The sequence below is a fragment of the Thunnus maccoyii genome, chromosome 8, assembly GCF_910596095.1.
Source record: "Thunnus maccoyii chromosome 8, fThuMac1.1, whole genome shotgun sequence".
NCBI lineage: Eukaryota > Metazoa > Chordata > Actinopteri > Scombriformes > Scombridae > Thunnus > Thunnus maccoyii.
The window spans coordinates 9455603-9481656 of record NC_056540.1 but is presented as its reverse complement, the minus strand read 5'-3'; the positions used below and the strand labels follow the sequence as shown (position 1 = coordinate 9481656).

General features: G+C 41.7%; 1 protein-coding gene across 6 annotated transcripts in view; it reads right to left on the bottom strand.

Moving 5' to 3' along the window:
• Nucleotides 1-26054, bottom strand: part of si:ch211-26b3.4 (connector enhancer of kinase suppressor of ras 2) — a 60551-nt gene that overhangs the window by 3355 nt on the left and 31142 nt on the right. The window contains exons 8-23 of one of the 6 annotated variants that reach the window (XM_042419875.1): nt 25746-25805; nt 25546-25614; nt 21844-21990; nt 15011-15138; nt 14683-14894; nt 13033-13119; nt 12004-12212; nt 8414-8451; nt 8262-8304; nt 6785-6833; nt 5874-6046; nt 4610-4683; nt 4404-4475; nt 2298-2368; nt 2099-2199; nt 696-1449 (exon numbers count right to left, since the gene is read on the bottom strand). In XM_042419875.1, coding sequence (XP_042275809.1) covers nt 696-1449; nt 2099-2199; nt 2298-2368; nt 4404-4475; nt 4610-4683; nt 5874-6046; nt 6785-6833; nt 8262-8304; nt 8414-8451; nt 12004-12212; nt 13033-13119; nt 14683-14894; nt 15011-15138; nt 21844-21990; nt 25546-25614; nt 25746-25805 — 2287 coding nt within the window. Of the gene's footprint in view, nt 1-695; nt 1450-2098; nt 2200-2297; nt 2369-4403; nt 4476-4609; nt 4684-5873; nt 6047-6784; nt 6834-8246; nt 8305-8413; nt 8452-12003; nt 12213-13032; nt 13120-14682; nt 14895-15010; nt 15139-21843; nt 21991-25545; nt 25615-25745; nt 25806-26054 lie in introns of all 6 variants that reach the window. The other 5 variants (XM_042419877.1, XM_042419878.1, XM_042419879.1 and 2 more) reach the window with 5 other exon arrangements.

The window sequence follows — 26054 nt, the reverse complement described above, 5'->3', positions numbered from 1 at the left end:
CCTTTAGATTTTAATACACTACCCTTATGTTGAGAACTGCTGCCCTAAATAATATCATTTTAGCCAAAATGCATTTTTCACAAATTTATGCTGTTTGTTTCCTTCACCACAATATCCTGTGTACCACCTACTCAGGTCAACTTTTCACCCTAGAACCCTGTTGATGCAGTACATACTGTATGTTCTCAGATGATGTCTTTTTTAAGGAAATCACACTGGATAGCATAATGTTTTTGACTTATTTGTTACTTAAAGGACCAGTGTGTAGGATTTAGTGGCATTGCAACCAACTGAATACCCCTCTCCCTCCCCTTACAAGCATGCAGGAGAACCTACGGTGGCCACTAAACTCGCAAAAACGTGAAAGGCCCTCTCTAGAGCCAGTGTTTAGTTTGTCTGTTCTGGGCTACTGCAGAAACATGGCGGTGCAACATGGCGGCCTCCATGGAAGGGGTCCCGCTCCCTATGTAGATATAAAGGGCTCATTGTAAGGTAACAAAAACATGATACTTATATTCAGGTGATTAGACACTAATTAAAACATACTTATAAATATTATATTCCATTTCTGCCAAGTCTGTTCCGCTAGATGCACACTGCACCTTTAATAGTCAATTCTCTGAAGACGAGAGACTTTTTTATGCATGCCTCTGATAGTATCTGCTTCTTTTCTTGACTGTGTGTAATTTTCTTACCCTCCTCACCCTCGAGCATATCTGCAGCCTGCCCCTCCGCCTCCTCGTCTTCGCTCCTCTCCTCCATATGAGCTGAGGTGTGTAACAGCTTTCCTGGCATCGGGTCCCTGTTCCTGGGCAGACTCTGGCTGCGTTGCTTGTGGGAGCGTCGGTGTGTGTGGCTATGTGTATGTGGGCCCCGCTCCAGAGGGAAGGGCCCGTCCCGATCCCTGTCCCTCTCTGCGGCATGGTGTCTCCGTACTGGCAGTGTGGCCTGTCTGCGTCTCTCAGGGGACATGCCCTGTCTGCCCAGCCCTCCGTAAAGCCCCATCTCTCCAGCCATGCTCCCCATTAGGCCACCATAATCACTTTCCCCCGGTGCTGTCTGGAGGAAGTGCAACCCTGCGCTGGTCAGAGGGGTCTCAATGAGGTCCTGCCAGGAGCGCCGCTCACGATGCGAAGAGCGGCAACCGGAAGAGTGGGTACTGGTGCTGCCTGTGCCTGTGCCCATGCCCATGCTGTCTCCACGCTGGTCTTCTGCCGAGGAGTGGGAGTGTGTGGATTCGCTGGAGAAATGTCGACCGTGCTTTGGCTCCGGGAAGGGGCTAGAAGAATTGACCTGGGGAGGGAGAGGGGAGGTGGAAGAGACCATCTGTGGAGGGATGGGGGAAGTGGAGGCACTCATTGGTGGAGGGAGTGGGGACGGAGTGGAGCGCATGAGGCTCATGGAGCTAACTGAGCGGGGCAACTGGTCATAACTGTGAAGGAAGTTGGTCTGAAGGGCCAAGGGTAAGTGAGGGTGGACAGGGTTATTTAGTATGGAGAGGAGTGAGCAGGGATAGATAAAAGTTGACAGAACGGTGGGTGAGAATGTGAACACAGATACAAGGAAAATGTGACACGCAAAACAAGCAGGGTATAAAGAGAGGGAGGAGGTGTGCAAGGAAGGAGAGACAGAAAGAGAAGACAGAAGGACAGGAAAGTACAAAAAATGTAAAGAGACCAAAAGATGACGCCAAAAAAGCAATGAGATGGCAGATGAGTAACTCCAGGAATGACTGGCATGACTGTTGAATGGCTAAGCTGGGAAATATGTTACCAATACCACTGGACCTAAATGTACATGTCTGAACATCCTAAGAGTAACATCATATGTTACATTACTGTGTCTTTCAGGGAAGAATGTGGATTGGTATTTGTCTCCACCTAGAGGTCAGATTGTGAACACGTGCTGGCAGCAGAACACAGAGAAGTGATGGTCTTGGCTGCTTACCGAACCAGATAGTCTCACACTCTGATGTTTTATTAATGCTGAGAGCTGTGGTCTATGCAGCTCTGAAAACTGTGGGGCTTTTAGGAATAAAATATTCTATCAGTATGAAACACTGCAAAGAAAATGTTGAGCGTGTGTTGTCTGTACTCACTGATGGTGTGCGGTGATACGTATCGCAGAGGGATGAGGGTCCCTCCTGTTTGAGAGTCATCGAGCCATCGACCTCGTCTTGATCACTCTCACTCCAGTAGTCTGATATTATGATAAAACCAGACACACATACAAATGTTAGCAATACATTAACGAAAAAAGAAAGGTGAGTAATTTCCAGCAAAGCCAGTTCATCTCACCTTCATCAGGGCGTGGCACTTTGTCATCTGGTGTGTAGCCAATAGCGGCCAATCCAAGCCGGTTCATCCACCTATTGGACGCAAGGAAAGGAGAACGCAAAGGTGAAGGATGAGAAGTAAGAAGAGGGAAGGCATCAGGGGATAGATAAGAAAAGTAGAGAGGTGGAGAGAAAAGGATGGGTTGTACTTGGTAAAGAGTAGGTGATGAATAAAAAAACTTCCCCTCTAAATAATTCAAGTGGTGTCTCTTAACAGTTATCTGTCTAACTGACTCCATCCCCCTGATGAGGAGACAAAAGCAGCGACATAATTAGAGAGATGGATGCGGAAAGAGAGAACTGACAATCTTCAGAGGCTGAGATGGTGTTCTTTCTCTACATCCATCCACTCTTCCTGTCCTCCTCCAATCCCTCTGTCTGTCTACATTGCAGTTTTGGGCTTGTCCCATGTCTCTCAGCAGACATCTAATAATAAGGTCGCTACTAAGAATAGAAGCCCAGTCTGTATATGAGGAACATGAAACTTATCATACTAGGAAGTGCATCCTACAGGAAGCAACTTCCACATGTGGATTACAACATTTCCTTATTTTTAACTAATCCCATGACAGACGTGCTGCCTGTGTAGCCAAAGCCTCTGTGCCATAGACCTCCATTGTTGTCCAAAAACTATTAAAAACACATCAATAAGCCACATGTGTGACATGTTCTTTCATTTCAATGAACATGGGAACTGCAGTTTATTTTCAGTCCATTGCACATTCACTGTCTTTTCACCATAAATGCTCACTAAACCTGGAGGTCCCGACTCTGACTAGAGTGGGGGATACAGTGTAGACATGAGCACAAGCTGTATTCACAGAGCCTTCACTCTCTGCTATGCTAGTCAAAGTGTCAGTGTACTCAGTGGTAGAATAGGGGTCCCTTAAGGAAAAAGATTGGGAACCACTGCACCAGAGCACCAAATATGTATTAATCCACAAGTGAAAATAGTTCCCAAGAAAATGAAGTGCTTACTCCTGTTTGAGTAACGTTTTTTAAAACTACAGTGGCCAGCTGTTTTAGAAAATGAAGTAGCCTTTCTATATTTGTGAGCTGTTTTTAAGGTTTTAGTTTTCCGCAAGAACCAATGGGCTAGCATAGGATAGTCAGACAGTAATCATGCTGACACACATTAGACATTAGACACACTAAGCATGCGTTTAGTGCAACTACATTTCAGGTACCGGTGAGACATGAAATAAGATCCACAAAGTCCAGTTTGAGTAACAGATTCATGAATTTGGCAGCTTATCAGACATAAACGCGTTTTCTCATGCATACCAACATCGGTCTAAATAAACAAAACAAGAGAAAACACACATTCTGTGTTGCTTTTCATCTTCTCATGAGAATAATGTCTATCTTCTCCTTGTCAGTTTACAGTAAGTGTCAGTTTTATCGTGTCCTTGACTTCAACCTTCGACGCGGCTTCTGGCGATCTGTTTGTCTATAGAAGCTATTCTGTGCTCTTAGTCTACAGTATATGAATCTCTCCAGAAGCCTGGAAAATCGACATGTAAACACGGCAAGTATTTTAATGCTTATACCAACACCAACCTATTCACACATACACACAAATGCACATGAAAATAGGTGCAACGGCGCTTTCACACATGTACCTCCAAACACGGTATGGAAGTCAAATATAGCTGGTTAATTATTCTCCCCCAATTATCTCCCCATGTCATTGAGGAGAAGTGTGGATAATTAGAGCTCATCAGATAACACTCCTGCAAGTATCACTACGGTATCTCTCTCACACAAGCACACACGTGACACACACACACACACACACACACACACACACACACATACACAGTTCTACATTTAACAACAGAGGGCCAGGTTCATGCCTTATTCATGGACAGTGTTGTGTTGGTGGACCGTTGCATGGTGTAAACTTGGTTTACTTAGTTAAAATATTCATGAAAGAACACGTGACGTCCCCAGCATCTGACTTTTCCACATTAAGACACAAACATACTCAAGAGACTCACACAGGCACATATATATACACCAACACACACACACACACACACACACACACACACACAAACACACTCACCTATTCATTTCCTCCAGACAATCTGTGGCGAAGAAGAAGCTCTTGATTTTGGGATGACAGGCTTTGAAGGCACTGCAGTCAGTCAGAGAGAAGAAGACTGATTAGTGGTTTTCTGTATGCACAGTAGGTTTGCGTGCGTTCATGTTGTGTGGGTTACAGCAAATGTGCTTGATTAATAATTTCAGCGACATGTGAGGGACACTCACAATTTCCGTCTGCACTCTATGGCTCGGTCTATTCTGAACTCAGGGAGGCTGATGAAGCCCTCAGCTTTCTCATCCTGCAGGCAGAGACAGATGGAGAGTGGTGGTACATCATCAACACAGAGAACAAAATGTCACGCACACCAATTTTATTTGGGATGGTAGTATTCTAGTCAAGAGTATGACAGCAACATATGTTGTTTACATTGGCCGGGACTCCTTCCACCACTTAACATAAGAAAGACAGATGAGATATGACTGTATTAACTGGGAAAGTGAGTTATAGGAATAGATTTGAACATTTACAGTCAATGTCACAGTCATGCCAAGTTGTATTTGTCATCATAATTTAGCATGTATTCTAATAATACATGTCTTACAATGAGTTTTGCGTTTGCGAGAGGTCAAAATGCCTCGAATGCATTTATCAGATCAATTGGTGAGAAGGCTGAAAGATATTCCCCAACTGTCAGTGTTTGTTTTTGTCATTTTCTCACAATTATGATTTTTCTAAAGCAAATAAAACAAAAAAAATCAATTAATAGAAATTCAATTTCTATTACAAGTCTGTGTAACATTTTTTTTAAAGTAAAGTCTGTTGTGTGTTTTGTAAGGCTTATTGTTCTTGGTAATGTTTCATGGTATGTCGGTTGTAGATCAAATTGTCTGTTATTTCTTCTTTTTAATATTTTTTTTGCATACATGAAAGAGATGACATGCAACAAAAATCCTCTGCTGAATTTAAACTAGGGACAATGCAGTTACATGGTAATTTTGATGTTATTATGTTTATATATAATACTTTTCATATCTGTAATCTGTATATAAAGGGTACCATTTAGTATTAACACTAAGAATGGTCAAAAACGATGCTGCAGAGGCAGAGATATCCTGACTTTTGGTCTCTAGCATGGGTCAAACTACAAAAACAATGGATCCTACAGTTCCCATAATGCAACCTAAAAGCATATTTCACTTGACATTTAAATGCCCTTATCTTTCAGACTTCCTGCCACCGGTTTATAATGCAGATTTTCAGTCAAATATTTGAAGTCTCAAGGCTCGGTGGAGTGTCCCTTTAATCCCCCTATTTTTTTTTTTTTAAGATAACTGTTTTTAATAGTTTTGTCAAGACAGTTTTTAAAAAAAAACAAAACTGAATAGAGATGCAGGGACAATAAGTAGTGCCAGATTGGACTGGAATGAAAACTAGAGGAGTTTAGCTCTGAGAGTCAGGACATAATGATATCTGAGTAGGATGGCTTACATTCTGGTTGGTGTACCAGTAGAGGCAAGACTCTTTGAGGATGAACCAGTACTTCCTCCATTTCTGTGTGAAGTAGCCTTTAGCATCCTTCTTCTTCCACAGCCAGCCCTCACAGTCACCGTGACCCAGGTCCTTACAGGAGATTCTCCTTCGACTGGCACTAGTGAGGGAACCTGAGATGAGAGGAGAGAACCATGACAACGGTGAATTACTACAAAGGTTATTTCTATAGTATTTAGAGCTGAATTATGCAAAATAAAAATTAGAATAATTGTGGTCATGTATACAGTATGTCTGTGGTTAAAGGCTCAATCCAAATGTCTGGACTCACTGCCTCACATAGTTTGAAGTGAGCTCTGTCTCTCTATCAAATCAGCAGGCAATCTGAATGTTTGAATCCCCACAAACTAAAGGATTTTTTGCACATCTGCGAATCTGAAGAATATCCCCAGTATTACATCAATGACAATGATAAATTAGGATAATCCAAAAAAGGCAAACAATCATTCATGACAAGGAAAATGAGGGAAAACAACACAATTGGCAGGTGTTGGCAAGTAAATCTGTAAATGTAAATTTCCTGTTTTGCAAGTGCAGTGTTATTGCACCTGTGTGTGCACTGCTTCATCCCAAACATTGCACATCTGGACTTTTCACATACAGTACATTGGCAGTGTCTGATGTCATCAATTCTGCCTCGGCTCCCTCTCTCCTGTTACCATTTCATCTTCATACAGTCACACACCACAGTCAACATGCCAGTCACGGCACCTACAGTCTGTCAGGCACGGTTTGAAGTCGAGACATTTAGAATAACAGGTTTACTCTACTCCTCTACATTATGCTAACATGTTACACAGTAGTGCTGTAAGGATTATACGTCAGAGGATACAAAGAGAGAATGTGTTTACCTTTACTTCTCTTTTTGGTTTTCGTTCTTAGAGAGGTGTAATGGAAAGACTAGAGAGGAGAGAGAGAAAAAGAGATGTTAGCTCATAAAAAAACTTATGAAAAAGACATGTTCAGGCAAACCTTCTGGGTTAATGTTAATACATTTCTTTTCTAGCATAATCTGGCCCTTACAGGCACAGAGGGATCACAATATTGAAGCTGCAACTGCCAGGAAGTGCCCTACAACCTGCAATGGATACCAGAAAGCTGTCTACCACAGAAACTAAACCACAGTCATATTAGGATGTGGTAAATTACATCACCTTGGGTACAACTTTCAGAATATCTGAAAATGCTGAAATGCATCGAAAAGTAGATTTTCTGTACTTATTTTATAAATTTCAATTTTCCTCAGACTGTATTTAGAGGCAATGTTCATGAAATTAACCCATTGTGGTCTGATTATATGTTGATTGCATGTAAAAGAATTTTAATTTCTGCCTGTATAACTTTTACTGGACAATGGCACAACTGGCACAAATAGCCATGTTAAATGCTAAAATGTAGTAGTTTACTGTATGCTCTAGCAACAGTAGCACAAGTAAGGAGAGAGAGAGTCATATGAACTGACTCTGTAATGTCTCTTCTACAGCAATATCCATTTAAAGTTTGGTAACATTAGCTAAGACCAGCCACCATTAGCTACTGGTCACACCAGACCAAGTAACACTGTAGCAGCAAAACTCCTGAGTCTACCGAACTGAACAAGAGTACCTTTAATTTCTCATGAATGTAACTTTTTATTTGTCAGAGAAAGACTGTTAATTTGTCTTTCAAATGTTACATGGTCTCACTTTAAAATCAGAATTTGTGTTTATGCCAGCATGTTAGCAAGCAGTCTGTAGTATTACTGTTAATAACATATTGCAGTGTGGCTAATGTATCCAGTGGAAGTTAGCGTGAGCAGGCCGAGTGGCTATACAGTAGATGTTACCATTAACACTAACATAGCTGAATAAGACTGCTGGCTATTTATCTAGGTAACAAAGACTAATAAATATCTGTTTATAGTCCACTGAGCTTACTCATTTTATGCTACAACTTGTAGTGCTTTGGAGGAGAGGCTAGGGCTAATGACTAACACAGCTTCCTGTGTCACAGTGACCTAAATATGGAAACCAATTTACCTCACCTGACTTTAATGTTTAATTTAATTATTGCAGTACTGAATGGATCTAATCTCAGGTATCTCTCCTCTTCTTGTCTGGCGGTATGTTTAGCTGTTATTTGGACGCAATCAATCTCTGTGTAACAGCGGATGTGGTTGCTAGGAGATTTTTGATGTAGCTGTGAAGCCTCTGTTGCTTCATTAAAATGGGTTTTGAGTCACAGAATATTGTTTAAAAAGGAAGCAGATAAATAGTCAGAAATAGTATGCATGGATTTATTAAAAAAAAAGAAAGAAAAACCCCGTTGACTCACTCTCTGCTCCCCTACCTTCCTCATGGAGGCCGCTCCTGAGCTTCCTGAGCCCGAGTACCTGCAGGAGGAAGGACAGGATTGAATGTGACCACCGACAACTCTTACAACTCCTTCCATCAATCCCAAGCATGTGGTCAAACCACAGACAACCACAAACACAAACCCACCTGTCTGTTGTGTCTGCTCGCAGTGTGTCCGCACCTCGCTGATGGACAGAGAAGAGAAAGGACTTCATTAAAGAGCTTCTAAAAACCCTCCACAAACACACACACACACACACACACACACACACACACACACACACACACACACACACACACACACACACACACACTTAATTATAGTAATTATCATCTCTGTGCTGCTTTGTGCTTTTTGCCTGTGCTGTGTACAGTGTATGTACAATTTTACATGATGGGTAATGTCCTTAATTTATCTTCTGTCATACATACTATATGTATGAACATGCCTGAACTTACCAGCAACTAAAAATCAATACAGTAAATAAGTTACTAAAAGACTATGTAGCATGAAAGACCACTGAAAAATAACACAAGCCCTTTTACCTGAGATGACAACAGTTATAGCTAGCAGTGAAGTCACTTCCTGTGCATGTATTTAATGTTTTTAAATATGCTTTTTTAAATTATTTTTTATTATTTTTTATATATTGCTTTCCCGTTCATTGGACCTCAGCTGCTACTGTAAATGTATTTGATCAGTTCCATCACCAGCAGACCATTTCTGGCTGATTATGGGCTTGATTTCCTGATGACTATAATTTAATCAGTTGTGGTAGAAGAGGAATTGTTCCCGAGGTGTAGCTGGCTTTTGTGAACCACTGATAGGCCCACATGTATGTATGTATAATCCTCCTCCATGAAATGTATTTTGTAGAATTTACAAAATGGTTGTGTTTTATTTTAACACTTTGTATCCCTAGTTACAGCACTAACTCCCCCTACAACCTCAACCTTATTTTATCACTTCTGTACAAACTACATACGCCATGTTAATTGGTGAGCTTTTGAGTTGCTGGTAAGCATATTTTTGTTAGTTGCTTCCCCCTGCCTCCAGGTTTTATGCTAAGCTAGGCTACAGCTAAGTACTTAATGCACAGACATGAGAATGATATCAATCTTTTCAAAGCAAATAAGTGTATTTTCCTAAAATATTGCACCAGATCTTCAACATTTCTTGTTAGAGAGTAAAACAGCTCAGTGAAAATTTCCTCTGAAAAGCATCTTCACTTTAAAGATGTCCTGATAAAGAAGCCATCTTGTCATAAAAGTTTGGAAGAGGAGCCTTTTAGGCATCTGCCCAGGAGCCCATTATCTCATAATTTGCCTTTATGCAACACAAGTTGTTAAAAGTTCTTGTGTGCTACTATTATGTAGTGTTGTGCATTGTGATACACTATACTAACATGCATTTCACTAAATCTTGATGTCCATCGGTAAATCATGTAACATGTTATTTGCCCAAAATGTTGGTGTATTGTTAGGCTAATGGAAGAAACATACAGAGAGGATGAGAGAGAGAAAGCAAGCAGGTCATTAAGGTTAACATATGCTTGTTAGCACAGGATAGTATACTTCATGTGCCACTGAATAGATATGAGTCACCACCATGAGAAACACACAGCTGAGCGGGTTAGAGAGGGCTGGTGTGAGCTAAGCTGTTAGAGCGCTGTGTATATCTGTGTGTGTGTGCGCGCGTGTGTGTTTGCGTGCGTCGTGTTTTAAGCACAGTCTGTCAGTCGCGCTTGTAATTGGTCTGGCTGATGCTGAGTCACACACCTACTCACAGGGATACGTGTGTGTGTGTGTGTGTGTGTGCGCGCATGCAAGTGTGTATGTGTTTGTCCAGAATAAACTCCTATTTAGAATCAGGCGTGTCTGAGGAGATGGGGATATTAGGATGAGTCGTGAGATGGTTACCGTGCATACAAATGCACTCCTCTGTGCCAGTGTGTGTTTGTGTGGGTGTACCTGTGTGTGTGCGTACTTGCGTGTGTGTAAGAGAAAACGCAACCAGAACGTTAGAGAGGGGCGTGTTTGAAAGTGTCACTGTCATTCTCATAATCCGTGAAGCTGGCAGCTATGCTATAACACTGATCATCCTCACTCTCCTTGGTCTCCTCTACAACAACAATGTGTGTGAATGTGTGAAACACAATGACCTATCCTGCAATCACAGACAGTTCCCCTCTATGTGTAAGGACACAGACAGAAAGTGTGAGATACAGAAAGACGTGTGAGTGAGTGTAAGACATCCAGTAACTTTATTCTAGTTTGCTAAAGGAAACAATCAGGATGAAAGTCATGAGGAGGATTTTGGTGCCACTAATTACAAGCTATAAAAACTACCTGAATCTGCCACCAGTAATGAGATTAAGAAAGATAAAAGTTCACAAGGAATTATTTTCAGTTCACTCTTTGATCAGTTAAATAACAACAGTCTGTGAATGAAGACTTTTCATCTGCATGTTTTTAACTAAAGTCTACAGTGAGACGAGGAAAGTTTCAGTTGTTTCCCATTTTTCCTGTCCTTGCAATTGCAATAAATGCATCTTGTTGATTAATCAGTTCAGTGCTCATTTATTGTTGCCACCTGTGTCTGTCAGATATTAAGTACGCACAAGAAAGGCTCGAAATGTCCATGCACATTGGACCATATTTTCTATACTAGTCATGGTATGCAGACACCAAAAATATATACTAGCTAGTATACCTATATTTTTGGTTGTCAACACATCCCATAAAAACACAGTCCCTCAATACTTTACAACTTATCATTTGTCCCGTATTTGTAAGTTAGATAAGAAGTAGACTTAAGCAAAGTGAGTGGCACTTGTGTTGTGTTGCAGTTTGGCTTAAGCAAATATGGTTTAAAATTAGGAGATTTGATTGGCTGTATGGAAACAAGTTATTCTGTACAGTATTCGGACAGATTAATACAACAACATCATGAAACCAAAGAAAATATAAAATAAAATTTCTCTCTTTTGGTTTCTGCTTTTTCCTAAAGAAGACCACAGGACATGTGATTAGCAGATATGTATGCTGTACCAGACAAAAAAACCCATTCAATTTAATCTCAGTTGGACTTTAAGGCATACTTTAAAACAAGATTGGCACCTGGAAGAAAATGACTGATGCTGTATAAATACAGTAAAACTTGCATGCTAATTTTCAATTAACAATTAAGAGACACAAAAAACTGTAGATTTTTCATCAGTAAGTCAAGCTGTCCACTTATGTATGTGATTTGACTTTAAGTTTAAACAAATTAATTTTACATCAGTCAGTTTTGTTATCTGTTTAATTCCAAATGTTCATCTATAACATGAATCATATGAATTGTATTGAGGTTCAAGATACATTTTTGAGATACAGTCTGATAGGTTCATCTTTTCATACATTGCAGGCCTGCGATAGAGTAGCTGAGGCAGGGTTTACTCACCCTTCATTTTACCTCTCCAGCCCTGACAATGACGACTTGATACTTGATTGATAACAACCAGCATGGCAAAACATTAGATACAAAGACAGTAATAACTACATACAACCCAGGAGCACATGAGTAATAATGTAATTTTCTTACACTGTATATACAGTTGATTGATTGATTATTTGTTGACTGCTGTCGGTAAACCAAACTACTACTAGGGGACTATTCTACAGAAATCAGCTAGAAACAGATGAAAACCAATATAATTCGCTAAAAAATCTGATTTAAAAGACTGTGTACATACAGGCAAAGCATCGGGTGGCTGGTCTAGGCGCAGTGTGGAGGACAGCATGGAAGGGCTGATGGGAAAGCTAGGGCTGCTGGGATTGCGGCTCTTGCGCCGAGAGCGTCTGGTAGAATCCCGCCGGCTCTCCCTCCCCGGACCCTCGGGCTCCTCCTCGATCACCAGGATCTTGTCGTCGCTGAGGTAACGCAGCAGGGAGTTGTCTGAATCTGTGGGGAAGAGGGGTGGATGGACGCAGCAGTTAGAGGATGGAAAGGGGTTACCAGAACGTACGACAGAGGGAGGAAAACCAGAGACAGCGGAGATAGCATTGTAGAGTCAAGGGAGAACCCCAGAGTAGAAACAGATGAGGATGAATAGACCCTGAATAGATAAAAACCCAATAGAAAGGGATAAAACTGCCTCAAAGCCGTAGTATCTGATAGGGATCTACGGCCGGGGACATACAGCAAATCTGTTTGCAATGATTACGCTGATTCGGAGGGAACTACTACTAAATCCTGTCAGTCACAGAAAGTTTTATTCTGCTTTAGCTCCAGACAGAAAAAAGCTTCTCATCTAATTTGTTTATTATCTATATACTTTAATGTGAAAAACTAAAAAGTGACTGAGAGAAAGAGAAGGAGAGAGAGAAAGGCAGAGCCCGACAGTAGTATTGTGCTTTAATGTTATTCATAGACTTTCTGATGGTAGATTGGAGGATCCTCGGTTGAATACAGATCGAGTCTCACCACAAAACGGTTGAGCTGGTTAGAATTGGTCACATAGAAATACCCTCATTTCCAGAGCAGCTGTATAAATGCAATTTCCTTGCATTTATGTTTATTTGTCACTCTGTTAGATACATACCGGGCAGATATGTATCCCTTACACAACCACACCACCATGGATAACCAGAGGATGAGCTGAAATGTGTTAAGCTGAGTATGGAGGAAAGCAAGGCACCAGTCCAACCCGCTTCTTTTAAGTTTGTGAGGCCCTGTGTTTGCGTGTACATGTCTTTGTGTGTGTGAGTGTGTGTGTGTGTACCTCGGCTCCCTCTCTTGCCCATGCTGGGTTCCTTGGCCTCGGCCATCCAGTTATATTCGGGAGGCATGGAAACAGGTCTGAGGTCACCTGGAACGACCAATCAGCAATCAGAGTCGGCTAGGGGGGTTGGCTATGGGGTGGGTGTTGCGGAGAGACGTTGACCGAGAGACAGCGTGGGTGACAGCTGGACGGGTGGACAGGTGAAAGGGAGAGAAGGTGTGTGCAGGTGAGGGGGAAGGTACGGGAGGCTCTCCAGGGACTGCTGTGACATGCAAGGCAAGGGTCACTTGACCAAATTTCAGGTTGTAAGACAGTTAAGCTAGTAGTATTTCCTTTTTACTTTATTATTCAGTCTGATATCGTGTTGATGTTTGTCATGATATCATATTCATGTTTGGGAGTGTGGGTTAACTTTCATAGCTTGCAGCAGCGGTCGCTAAAAGCAGCATAACACTTGTCATGTTGATTGAAAAAATATTCCAATTTACAAGTTATTTCTGTAAGTCAACTCACTACATCCATCCCTGCCGCCAGGTTTTTTGGGTTATTTGTATGTCGCTCTTTTTCTGGCTCAGGCACAAGAAAATTACATCCCCATTTTGACTTCCGACTACTCAGTTGTTGTTTCGCCAACAGCTGTCAGTGAGCTCAACACCTGAACTATTTGAATGGCTGAACAATTCAGAGGTCTGGAACCAGGTCAGTGAAGTCCACCACAACATGGGTAGCAGAGCGAGCACAGATCTGCTAATTTGAGGAGAAATTCTGTGTCAGTATTAGTAGTAATACAGAAATCACATAGACTGTATAAAATAAAGTAAATTTTAATTTAGGGAACTCTAACTGTTTTTTTTAGAGGGTATATTTTATTTTTACTCTTTTTTTTCTCTATTCTTTCTTATTTATTCTTTACAAAGTTTCCAGCTGCCTTGACATATATCCAGTTTTAGTACAAGTACAATAAAATGTCCAAGTACATTAAAATGTACATAAAATCCAAGGACCTAACTGTGGTTTTCAGAATCTGACTAAATATAAGTGATGTTAGCATGAATATTCATGAGGGGTGAAATGTTCTGTAGTGAGGTTGGTTAGTTAGCAGTCTTTATTTAGCCTCTGTTTCTCTCGTAATCACCTTTTTCTTTTTTTACATTACATTTACATTGATTATGACATTTGAATCATTTTTCAAAACTAACCAGATCTAAAAGAATAGCAGCTGCCTGATTTACCCTACTGGTAATCCAGTCTTTTTGAGAAGTAGCTTATTGATGCAGCTGTCAGTCACGGGACCCTCGCCTTTCACGTATAGTGACCCCTTCAGAGTCTCCCATGAAATTACAGGATGTCTTAACGGTCTGGGAAGACGAGGGGGGGCACATGTGGTGGGGCAGACAGGGAGCTGGAGACACTGTTTTTGGACTGACCCTTTGGCATGTGATCAGTGTTTTTAGGATGTGTGTACCCAAGATATAGACACAAAGAAGCAGAGCCATGAAGCGAGTGATGAACACATAAGGAGGAGTTCTGAGGAAAAGGTGAAAATAAAAAGGTGAGAAAACTGGTGAGAGATCACGTGCTGTTCTACTACACAAGCACAAGTCCGGAGCCATTCCTGCTCCAATTCATAAATTGCAGTCTCCGTCTTACCATGGGTGGGGGTCTTGTCCCGCCTGCGAACCCCCGTATTGCGGCCCCTGTCGTAGTCAGGCCCTGGGGGTCCATCTCCCTCCAGCAGAGAGAAGTACTGACCGCTGTCCTGGTCCAGGTAGTAGCTGACCGCCTCTGAACCTTTGGAGCCGGACTGGGAGCTCACGCTGTACCGGCTGATGTCGTCACATGACATCAAACCCAGCTCCTCCCTGGAGAGAGAGCAGCAGAGATGTCATCAGCACCACGATCAGTGTCATCATCAGTATAATAATAATCATTGTGATCATTATCATCAAACATCTGCATGTGTGTGTAAGCGTCTGACCTGGTGCTGTAGAGTCCAGAGACAGGAGACAGGATATAGACGTCCTGCATGCTTGGGGCGTCCATTTTGGACATGCCCAAAGTTCCACCAGGTGTAGGGGAGGTGCTGGTGGGGCTGGTGGGGACCGGCTGAAGGAAGAGAGAGGAGAGAAATAAGGAGAGAATTACTCTATTTCAGCTCCTTTTCATTATGTTATAATTGGAAGATGGTGAAGGGATCTGCAGAGCACAACCTGCAGAAACTGAGCATTAGATCTTCCCCTGCTCCCACCTACCTCACAGAGAAAAACAAACAAGCAAGCAGTTTATGGTGTTACGAGGGAAGGGAACCTTTTATTTGTGATTTCTCTCCTTGTATTGCAGCCAGCACTTGTTTTAACACTGAATCACAAACAAGAGAGTTATTTCCACGGAGCTGCCATGTTGTGTATGTTGTCTTTTTTTATATCTGTCTGACTGTGCAGCCTCTCCCACGTTCAATCGTTTCACTATTCTGTCATTTTGTCTCAAGCCTCTTCACTCACATAGGGCTCTCCATGTCTGTTCCCATGACAACCCCTCCTCTCCTCTCCCCTACTCTCTCTGACTTTCTCCTCTCTCCTATGTTACAAAAGACGGAGAGGACAGAGGAAAGCTAGCGTGGCCTCCTATACCTCAGCTTGACTCAAGGACATGTAGATTCATTTGCCTCACTTCTGATGTCACGGGAACTCAGTCCAAATTTCAAATGAATTATATTTGTTCTCAGCTGGAACAGCTGGGGTGACAAATACGTAGCTCATGCTGGCAATTTCTCCCAGAGAAAGAGGTTTACAGATTGTAAAAGATGGAGTGTTTTACTGTATGTCTGAGGAGTACGCTCCATTTTAGAGAGGAGATGTGAGTGTGGACAGAATGGATAAACAGACACGGAGCCTGAGCGATGGCGAGGCGGGTAGCGTTCTCATTAAGGAAACCCAGTGTTTCATCATTTCATCAGCAGTGCATTAGGCGAATTCATTTCATATTCCAAACTTTCCACCGCTGCCCCCCTCCACCCACTCCCTCCACCACCCCCTCCACTACCTCCATCCCCAGGCCCTGTCTCGATCTTCATCTCTTTCTCTCTCACACTCTTCCTCTTCTGAAGGCAGCTTACAGTAAGACGGCTTCACAATAAATAATGAAGACGGGGTGGAAAGAGAGGGATGCGAGAGAGAGACGGAGAGAGGAGAGCAAAGGAAATAGGACAATGAGAGAGAGACAGAGGGAAAGAGTGCAGGAGAGGGAGAGCAAGGCGGGGGAGCTGTGCGGTGTGGTGACTGGAGCTGAGAGTGAAAACAGTAATTTAGTGATTACAGCCCACTGCTGCCTGCATGAAAAAGGGGAAGGGGAGGGGGGTGGGGGTGGAAGTACTGAGAGATTGGACTTCCACAGCGGGCAAAATCCCAGTCTGTTAAAACAGCACTTAAACCATTTGACCCCTGCTGCGTCCACTCCAAACTACCTAAAAATGTACTACTGAAACGCTCTCCAGACCAGTATTCCCCATGGCACTGCCTTTACATGCACACATGCCAAATCACACACACACTCTAATGTGCTGAACATGATATTTTTACTACATAAGGGACTTAAAAGTACAAAATCACTATAAATATAAAATTAACAGTTGGGCTGGATGATAACTAACTAACTAACTACTTGTCTACTGTATTTTTTAGGCCTTTTGGTTATTAAAGAATTGTGAGCAAGATATACACTGAGTGGAACATTTTACAATAAGTCTGTAGCCATGCTAGCAGCTTGGTGAGGCTATACTTAGGCAAAGAGGAGATTTGAGCTAACTGCTAATGTCGCTAAAGTACGCTAACATGTTCACAGTAGCAATGTTTCGTAGGTATAAGGTTTGCCATGTTCACCATAGTTTAGCGTGTTAGCATGATAACATTTGCTAACTAGCACTAGACACAACACAACATGATATACGGGCTAATACTGATAGCTAACAATAAGCTAAAATTGGCTAATATATATATAATATTACCCCAGATGATTTATTGGTCAGGCAGCCCTAGTCTGGATTCTATATAACTAAATGGAGAATAGCTACAACATCCATTGATGTCTAACCAGATGTTCAAACAACCAATCGGCCCCCAGTCCTGTCCAGAATCTTTTACTTGTTGTGTTGTAATTAATCAAGACAAACATATAAAAAGTAAGCATGCATAAGAGAAGAAAAGCTTCAAAGTTCATTCTTGATATTGGAAACACCAGTTGACAAAATAATCTCAAGGTCCATTTAGTAGGCCAGCTGTTCTAGAGCTTTGAATCATATCACATGAGCTTCATCAGCAGACTTTGCACAGTTATCAATGAATTGTAGATGTTCAAATTTAGGTTTTTTCTGAGCACCTTTAGGACTTCTCGTCCATGTTGGCTTACAAGTTGAGCATCAAACTGCATCTGCTGAAGAAGATCATGTGATATGTCCTAAAGCTCCAGAACAGCTACTAAATGAACCATGAGGTGAGAGTGTATTGTCAACAGTTATTGTTATCCAGACAAATGACAATTTAACATTTACATCATATTCTCCAGTCCTACTTTACAGCTTAAATAGAGCAGATACATCCTTAACATGATGTCAGTTTTTTTAAGTTGCTATGGCATCATTGTGTCCAAACTTCTGCCACTAACACAAAAATAGACCAAAGGAATGTACTGTAACTAAGATGTCAAAGAAGCTATACCCATACTCACCCATTCAGCTAACCCATCAATAATACATAACCGGCCAATACATGTTGCCTAAAATAGCAGGCATTCACAATAAGTAATTATTTATATGTCTAAACATATAACAGATTTATGAAAGTGGGGTCACAGACAATATGTGGCAAACATGTGACCAGTGGAGTGACCTGTGATGTGGACGCTGATGTGGCCTTCAGTCACACATGAACCGACTACCTACATGTACATTTTGCAGCAGCGCAGCGCACATGTATGCATGCATGCAGCGTCACAGTAATCCTAGTGTTATTTGTTGAAATCATTGCCAGCATTGTAATTACAGTGGATCATCAAATTGCTCTTCTTCCGTTCTACCGTTGACAACACACACACACACACACACACACAGACAGACAGACACACATGCAAACACACATACATAAACAGAAAGAGAGAGAGAGAAAGAAAGAGAGAGAGAGAGAGACGTGCTATTATTTAGTGGAATAAAAGAGGTTGCCATAGAGGGATTTGGGGCTGGAATCACATGATAATTTGCAGAGATAAATTGTTTCCTTTGTGGATTCAGTTATAATCCAGTTGAATGTTTGCCACATTTGGGCTAAACTTCACAGCCGTACAATTCATCCTCCAAAACCAGGCTTAGAGGTATGAGTGTGCATTTGTTTGTATGTGTGTTTGTTTGGGAGTGAGTACGTACAGTATGCATCCAAAGCCTTGCTTACAGAGTGCAGTGACCCAGTTCCTTCGCCTCTCAAAGGAGCAACGGGACCGATAACGGAAAACATCTCTCTGCATGCGTGCACACACATGCACAGAAACACACTTGCTCTGACACATACAGATGGACAAGCATGCATATGGCCATGCTTAGAAATGTGTGCACACCCCCCACCCCAGCACACACACAGCCTGTTTAGCAGGATATTTTGGATTCAGTGAATTATCTCCAGCATTTGCTGAGTAGCGGCTCTTGTTTCAAAGCCAGTGGAGCTGCCTGTAGTTGCTTATGAATAATTAAGAGCTCCAGTCTTTCTGTGAGAGAACAAATCTAAAACACTCCTTTCTTCTCCTCTCCTACAGATATCTCTGCGCTCTGATATGGGCGCTCACGGTGCGTTTGTGTCTTAGCAGCCCATCAGGGTAGAACACTCTCACAGAACCATTCCCACAATCCTCTGCTGTTGCACACAGCACATATAACAATATGCTCATAGCACCAACTTAAAGCAATGATCTAACAAGGCAGCAACCTGGAGAAAAGAACAGTTCTCTAGCCTGTTATAGAAAGAGATCAAGCTGCAGCAGGCTTGAAGTCAAATGGGTCTTTACAGGGTTTAAATAGTTCCTGGGCCGTTATAGAAACCATATTCACAAAACACACTAAACTGCGAAATCTGTAAGTCTCTCATGTACCCATGTTAATGCTAGCACTCACACATACACATACAGTACATATTGTTACATATATACCGTATCTGTGTTCACAGACATGTAGAAAAAAACATAAATACAGACAACAGTTGCTTGAAAAGAACAAAAAACAGGGATGCTGGAAGTGACAGCGAGGGGGGAAGGATAAAAAACGTAAAGGGGAAAAAGGGGACACCTATTTAGAAAACAGAGAATGAAAGAAAGACAGAGAAAAAGCCAAAGAGCAGCCAAGCGCTGAGCAGAGATCAAAGCATGCATGTAGCATGTAAATGAATTAGCCTGATGCAAGGTTAAAAATAGCAGCCGTGGAACACAGGGGCCTGACAAGACAGTCGCCGCTTCACAAAGCACTCAGGCAGCATCAGACTAGCCCTCGTCTCACCCCTGCATCCGTCTCGGCACAACTTGTTCTTTTTGTGCACCAAAAGTGTTGAGTGATTCCTCTTGGCTCTGACTGAATGACGGATTTACAAAGTATTTGCCCTCAAGTGAAATGTGTACACCCCCCTGTGAGCTGTAAGCCTTCACACAAGCATTCCACCTTTTAGATGTACTGTACATTAAAAATTTACTCCCTTTTGAAAAGAAGATGTCCTTTGGGGCAAAGGTTGAATGAATCAGGACCTAAGTCTCACTAAATGTGAATATGTCTGGGAGCGTGGATGGAACATTTGGTGACCTTGTTGCTCTGCACTATAGTTCCTGATGAGGCCATATTATTTCATTTGAATTATTCCACACACATCTCTGGTGCAAAAACAGACAAATGGAAGAAATTCTATTTAATAAGCCATTTTTCTCCTCCGATACTTCATTTTTTAGTTATCTGCATCAAAATAAAGTATGCTTCAGGTGAAAATCAGGCTACTGACACATTTGTGAATGATTTTCAACTGTGCCAGCAGTACAGCAGGCTGTGAAAATAAGACATTTGTTGAAATGCTCAACAGGAGGACTGATGCAAGGTCAAACAGTGGACAAGTTCCCTTTGAAAATATTTGTTTAAAATGCCAGTAGGAGAAAGCAGAGCGTGGGCAGTAAAAACAAGAACTGAGAATGAGTCAAAGATAAAGCTCAAGGTGCAACACAGCTTACTTTACACAGTGCCAAATTATGCTACCACAAATCCTAACTATAACTACAAAAAGTATACCTATATGTGTATATATATATATATATATATATATATATATATATATATATATATATATATATATATATATATATATATATATCAACACTGATGTTCTAGTTAATGTTGTTAATGAAAGCTTCCTAGCAACTTATCTTTTAATTTAACATTTTACTTACTTAAGTAACATTTTACTTACTGCATACATCAACTAGAATATCAGTGTTGATGTAATTATGCATTATTTCTCTTATTTGAAGAGTGCAGGACTCAAGCAAGCTTGAGGCTATGATAGCTAACCAGCTAACATGTAAACACTAGTTAACAGCAAAGTGAGAGGCCAGGCTGAGAGTTGGTTTTCTCAATAAAATTCTGTAATTAGTATTTTTTACACTGATAACATGATTTGGCTCAAGAAGTGCCTGTAATTTTACATTTTCAAATGCACAAGTTTAAAAATGAATCTTACAACTATAGAAACTAAAAGCAAGGAAAATAAACTAAAAATCCCCTAAGTATTTATAATGTTGTATGCCTATAGCCATATGTCAGACCCTGGATGTGTTTTTTCTTCTAGTTTTTGTTTTATTTCTTATCATTGTATTACTCTTGCAATATTTTCATAATAATTACATGCACTAATTGAAACCCTTCATTCCAAATGATCCTCAAGCAACATAATGTGATGTAATCAATAAGAGGTCTAATCAACCTCCTTGATCTCTCCTCCCACAGAAAACAAGTCAGACAGAACAGTGAGAGACAGACCAGTAAGAGAAGAAGAATGCCAAATAAACAAATAAATAAACCAGAAGAAACCAGAGAAGAATGTGACCATGAGGACAGAGAGTAGCAGGACAGACAGAAGAACAGAGAAGGAGCACAGAGAGGAAGAGAACAGAGAGAAGCAGAACAGAGAGGAGCAGAATAGAGAGGAGAACAGAGAAACAGGAGTCACTTTACATCCTTCCCTGTTCACTGGAAAGTGAAAGTTGACAAGGAGAGAGTTCTCAGGATGCCTCTGACCACAAGAGGATCCAGCTAGCCTTCCAAAAGGTAATACATGTCGTGAAGATTAGTACCAATATTTCGCTGCATCTGCACTAACTGATCATAACTTATGTGTGTCTGTATCTGTCTTTCTTATTTTATGTCATTTCAGTGAGCCAAGAAGTGAAAAAGTGGAGGGAAAGACCATGATGTATGCAGGAAATCAACACAAGGGAGGCTGGTGAACAGCCTGTAGTTAGTGTGGTCTTCAACCAAACATCACACACACAGACGCACACAGGAGAAGAGTGAGAATAAATTGTGACAAATTGTGCAGCTTTAATAAAAGTATTTTTGCCAACAGGTCCCCCTGTATATTATAGATAATGAGTTTGTGTGTGTAGTTTGTGTAGGTGCCATTTTGGTATCAATTTTGCTTGTCCAGAAATGCAGTAAATAAGCTCCATTAAAAGAAAAAATTCTGGACCTCACTAATTTCTAAACCCTGGCGACGGCCCTGTGCACATGTTGCTGATATTTACCTGCAGGCCCAGTGGTTTCCAGCGCACATTCCTGAGCAGAGCCGGCGTGGAGCTCAGGGTGTTCTGGGGTCTTTTCTTCAATGTGAGGATGACTCCGCACGGGTCCTCTCTCAGAGCGTTGACCAGGTTCTTCAGCTGCCAGCCCACCTGAGGAACACATACACACCGGGCTGCCGAAACAACTGCTGCAAACCACCACGCACACATGCCGTACACAGTGCACTGGGAGCAACCAAATCTGGTGAGGAAAACCACCACGCACAAATATTGAGCTGTAAAACTGCAAACCACCACACACACACATGTCCTGATACCGTACATGATATGTGATGTATAGAGGCCAATATTTTTTCTCACGGGTCACACTAATTTTGGCACCATTATGATTATGTCATCATTTTATTTGATTGATGTCAAACCTTTCTCTTCCTGTTGGAGCACAGATCATCTACAATGTTTTTTTAAATCAAATATTCACTAAATTTACAACATGAAATATTTGAAAAAGCCTTAAATAAGGTTTTATTACAGCTTTTATAACTGTACATTGTTTCTGTAAGTGGTTGCCAAATCCTTCTAGATACATTGTGCACTTTCAGCCAAATCTAGATCGTAAAAGTGGTGACATGATTACATTTCTTTGGACATAACTTGGTTTTTCAAGGTAATCACTTTAAATTTTTGCACAATGGACACTATATATCCTTGTAAGTCCTAATTAAGAGGGTTAGGATATTTTCCAAAAATTATGGCCACCATGAGCAAATCAGCAAGATCATCCATCACAATGTGTACTTTGAAGTTAATATATGTGATGTTTCTGCATCCTTGATGAATGTGCTCTCTGAGTGCTTCCTATTGTTCACAGTGTTGTTTATGTTATACACAATGCTGAAGTCACCAGTAAAGATGCATCCATCAGCTGCATAAAAGCTATTCCACCATGCTTCAGCTATCAAACCAGTAACTACACTTCATAGCTGTCAATACAGCAAGACTATGCACCACACTGACCCAGTACCACTGTTCTGCAAACACTGTCATATTAAAGTAAAGAACGGCTTAGTCAGGTTGGTTTAGTTCTGAGAAAGAGAGAGATGGTAAAACAGTAAAAGAGGAGTGCTGACTGCAGTGTTTCCTTGTGGTTCCGGCCAGCCTGTCTCCAGAGCTCACTGTACTCGTCAGGCCATTGATTGGCTACACTGGTCTCAGCTACTGGAATGTCCGCAGAGGCCACTGCGCACGCACACACATACACACATAAACATACACACAGAGTCACACACACACACACACGCAGACAGAACTGCTGTGACCTTATTCCTGACATAATGATGACCAGCCTGTGTCAGCCTTTAGCGTATTTCCTGTTCTCTTTGGCCCAGTTCAGGACTCTGGGTTCAGCCAGCGTTCACCAGCAACAAAAGACTGGATGAAAGTATGTTTCTACTGTATGTCCTGTGCTGTTCTGCCTACTAAAACAAAAACAATGGCACGCAAGGACACAAGTACTCACCAGGACTGACATCATTCACTTTTCATCTGATTCACACTAAGCAAAATATGTCAGTGTATTAAAAACATTCAAATACCAAAAGCTGGCATTAAATCTCTGGTCAGATTTATAATCTTGTTGACAATTTTAAAAAGAAAGTTCTTAAATGGCAGCTTGTGTGTAGACAAATTGTATTTACAATTTGAGAATGTTGGCTTCTTTTGTGAAAGAAATAGTCCAACATTTTATTTGCTTTCTTGCTGAGAGTAAGATGGTGAGATCGATAACAGTCCCATAACGAAGTCAGCTGTTAAATATGATGCGACAGCCAGCTGCCTGTTAGCTTAGCTTAGCATAAAGACTGGGAGCAGAGGGAAATAGCTAGCCTGGCTTTGTCCAAAGGCAAAAAAATCCACCTAACAGCACCTCTTAAGCTAATTAACATGTTATATCTCATTTGCTAATCCTTTCCTCTTGCTTCCAGTCTTTATGCTAAGCTAAACTAACAGGCGGCAGGCTGTAGCTTCATACTGATTGGACAGATGAGAAGGTGCAAGTTTTAATGAAATACAGGTACTTTATCAGCACTAGTATCAAAACATTTCAAACAATGCCCAGCCTCACAGTGTACACAAAACCTACCTTAACCAGGCCAGTTTAGAACTGTTCTGTTATGCAAATACGCAGAGAGCAGAGGGAAACATGGAGAGACCTACCAAAAATAATAATAGAGCATAAACTGCTGCTGGAGAGGTTTTTCAAATCCCAGGGGTCTTCATTATTTTCCCAGATGCTATTACCTCCACATAATTATGTTGCCTCTTCAAACAATCAGTTTGTTATTTGAGCAAATTCCACATTTTTTACCTCAAAAGAGAAGCTGAGCTAAAAACCGCGAGTCCTGTTTTGAAGTGGGTCTCAAACAGAAGCTCATGCATAGACATGAAGGCAGCACTGTTGCTAAATACGTGGGATAGGCCTACATAATGATTCTATAATGTAATGGAATTTGTTCATTCAATATTCACACTAATCTAATTTTTAAATATGGAGCCTCACTAGATAAACTTATCAGCCATGATGTTGACAGAGAGTTTGCTGGTAGTGTGTATCCATCTTTCCATCTCAGCAGCTCGATTTAGGATTGGAAAAAAAAACAGCTATATTGACTAGAGACTTCCCTCTGCTGTTCTCCCCCCTTCTCTCCTCCTTTTCTTTTCATCATCTTCCTCTTCTCCCTAAGTCCCTCTTTACTTCCTCCTCCCTTTTTCGCCCCACTCTCCCTAGCTTTGCCACATCCCAGCATCCCCTGACTGCTTCACCCCCTCCCTTTCCTACACACACACACACACACACACACCTCTGTCTCCCTCTGCTTATCTCCTCCCCCAGGGTGAGGGATCAGAGTGGTGAGGGTCTAGCTGAGGGAGTAATGAGGGGTTGGAGCTGGGAGCTTGGCAGGGTGCGATCTGCACTGTCACCCCGAGGAGAGAGAGGGAGAGAGATAACACGCAGCTCCCTCGCGCGTCAATCAACGCCGCTCCCCATGGCACGCACGCACGCACGCTTTCGCATGAGCAGCACCTATCGAGACGTACGAGGAAATACTCACGGAAAAGCACACTAAAGACGTCTACACACAGATCACACACATCTCAAATAAACTCTGGAACAAATCGTTTGTACCAGAGCTGACAGCTCAGGCAATAGACAGCGCGCTCAATCACATGCTCTCACAAGGCACCGTTGCGTTTAAAATGGCTGCCCATTTTTGTGCCTCTCTCTGATGTGACAAGTTGAAGGCAAGTGCTACAACTTATTCAAGTCTGAAAGTGGAACATGACTTCAACATTTCAAACCAGACGACTCCTTCAGGGGTTACTTGTGACAATTGGATCAAATTCCAGAAAGAGTGCGCTGACAATCACACTGGACTGAACAAAGGTCTTGTTACAATCGTCCTATAATCAGCCCCCGCAGCAAGCCTAATTAGCCTACATAGCAACACAGGCACAGGACAGGAAGCACCATGGTGGCAGTGGTGGTGGTGGTTGGTGGTAGCAGGCACCGTGTACCTTGACAGCTCCTCAATATAGCACAGAATGGAGAACAAATGACAGTTTGCAGTATGTATTCAAAGTGGAAACACATGGAAAGTACATTTTCTATGATTCTTTGTGAGCACAGTGTTGTGTTTGGAGGCTCACCACTGTCTGGTGGTTGACCTGGATCACCTCATCACCCGCGTGGATCTTCTTACACTGATCTGCCGGAGACTGTAGAGGGAGAAATTGAAGGACAAGAAAGGACAATGGGAACAAATTCAGGAGAAACAGAGATGTGGATTCACAGTAGAATATGAGCTTGTGGATCAGGTGTGTTCAAACTGAGTGAATCAAAAACTCACGTTCTCTGTGGTTCCAGTGATAACGTGGAGTCCATCATACGTCGATTTGATATACATCCCCTGAAGCACAAACACACACAGGAAGGAAGGATTCAGTGTGATACCCAATACATGCATATGCATAGGTTATGTTGCATCTATGAAACTGTGTCTGTATCTGTGTGTGTATACCAGAGCTGTAAACTTGAGACTTGAACTTTACTGCTGTAACCCTTAACTTTATAAGGGTGACATTAAATCAAGGGAAAAACCAACAATTAGCATCTTAGTAAGGAGTTGGTCCACCACGAGTCTCCAGAACAGCTTCAG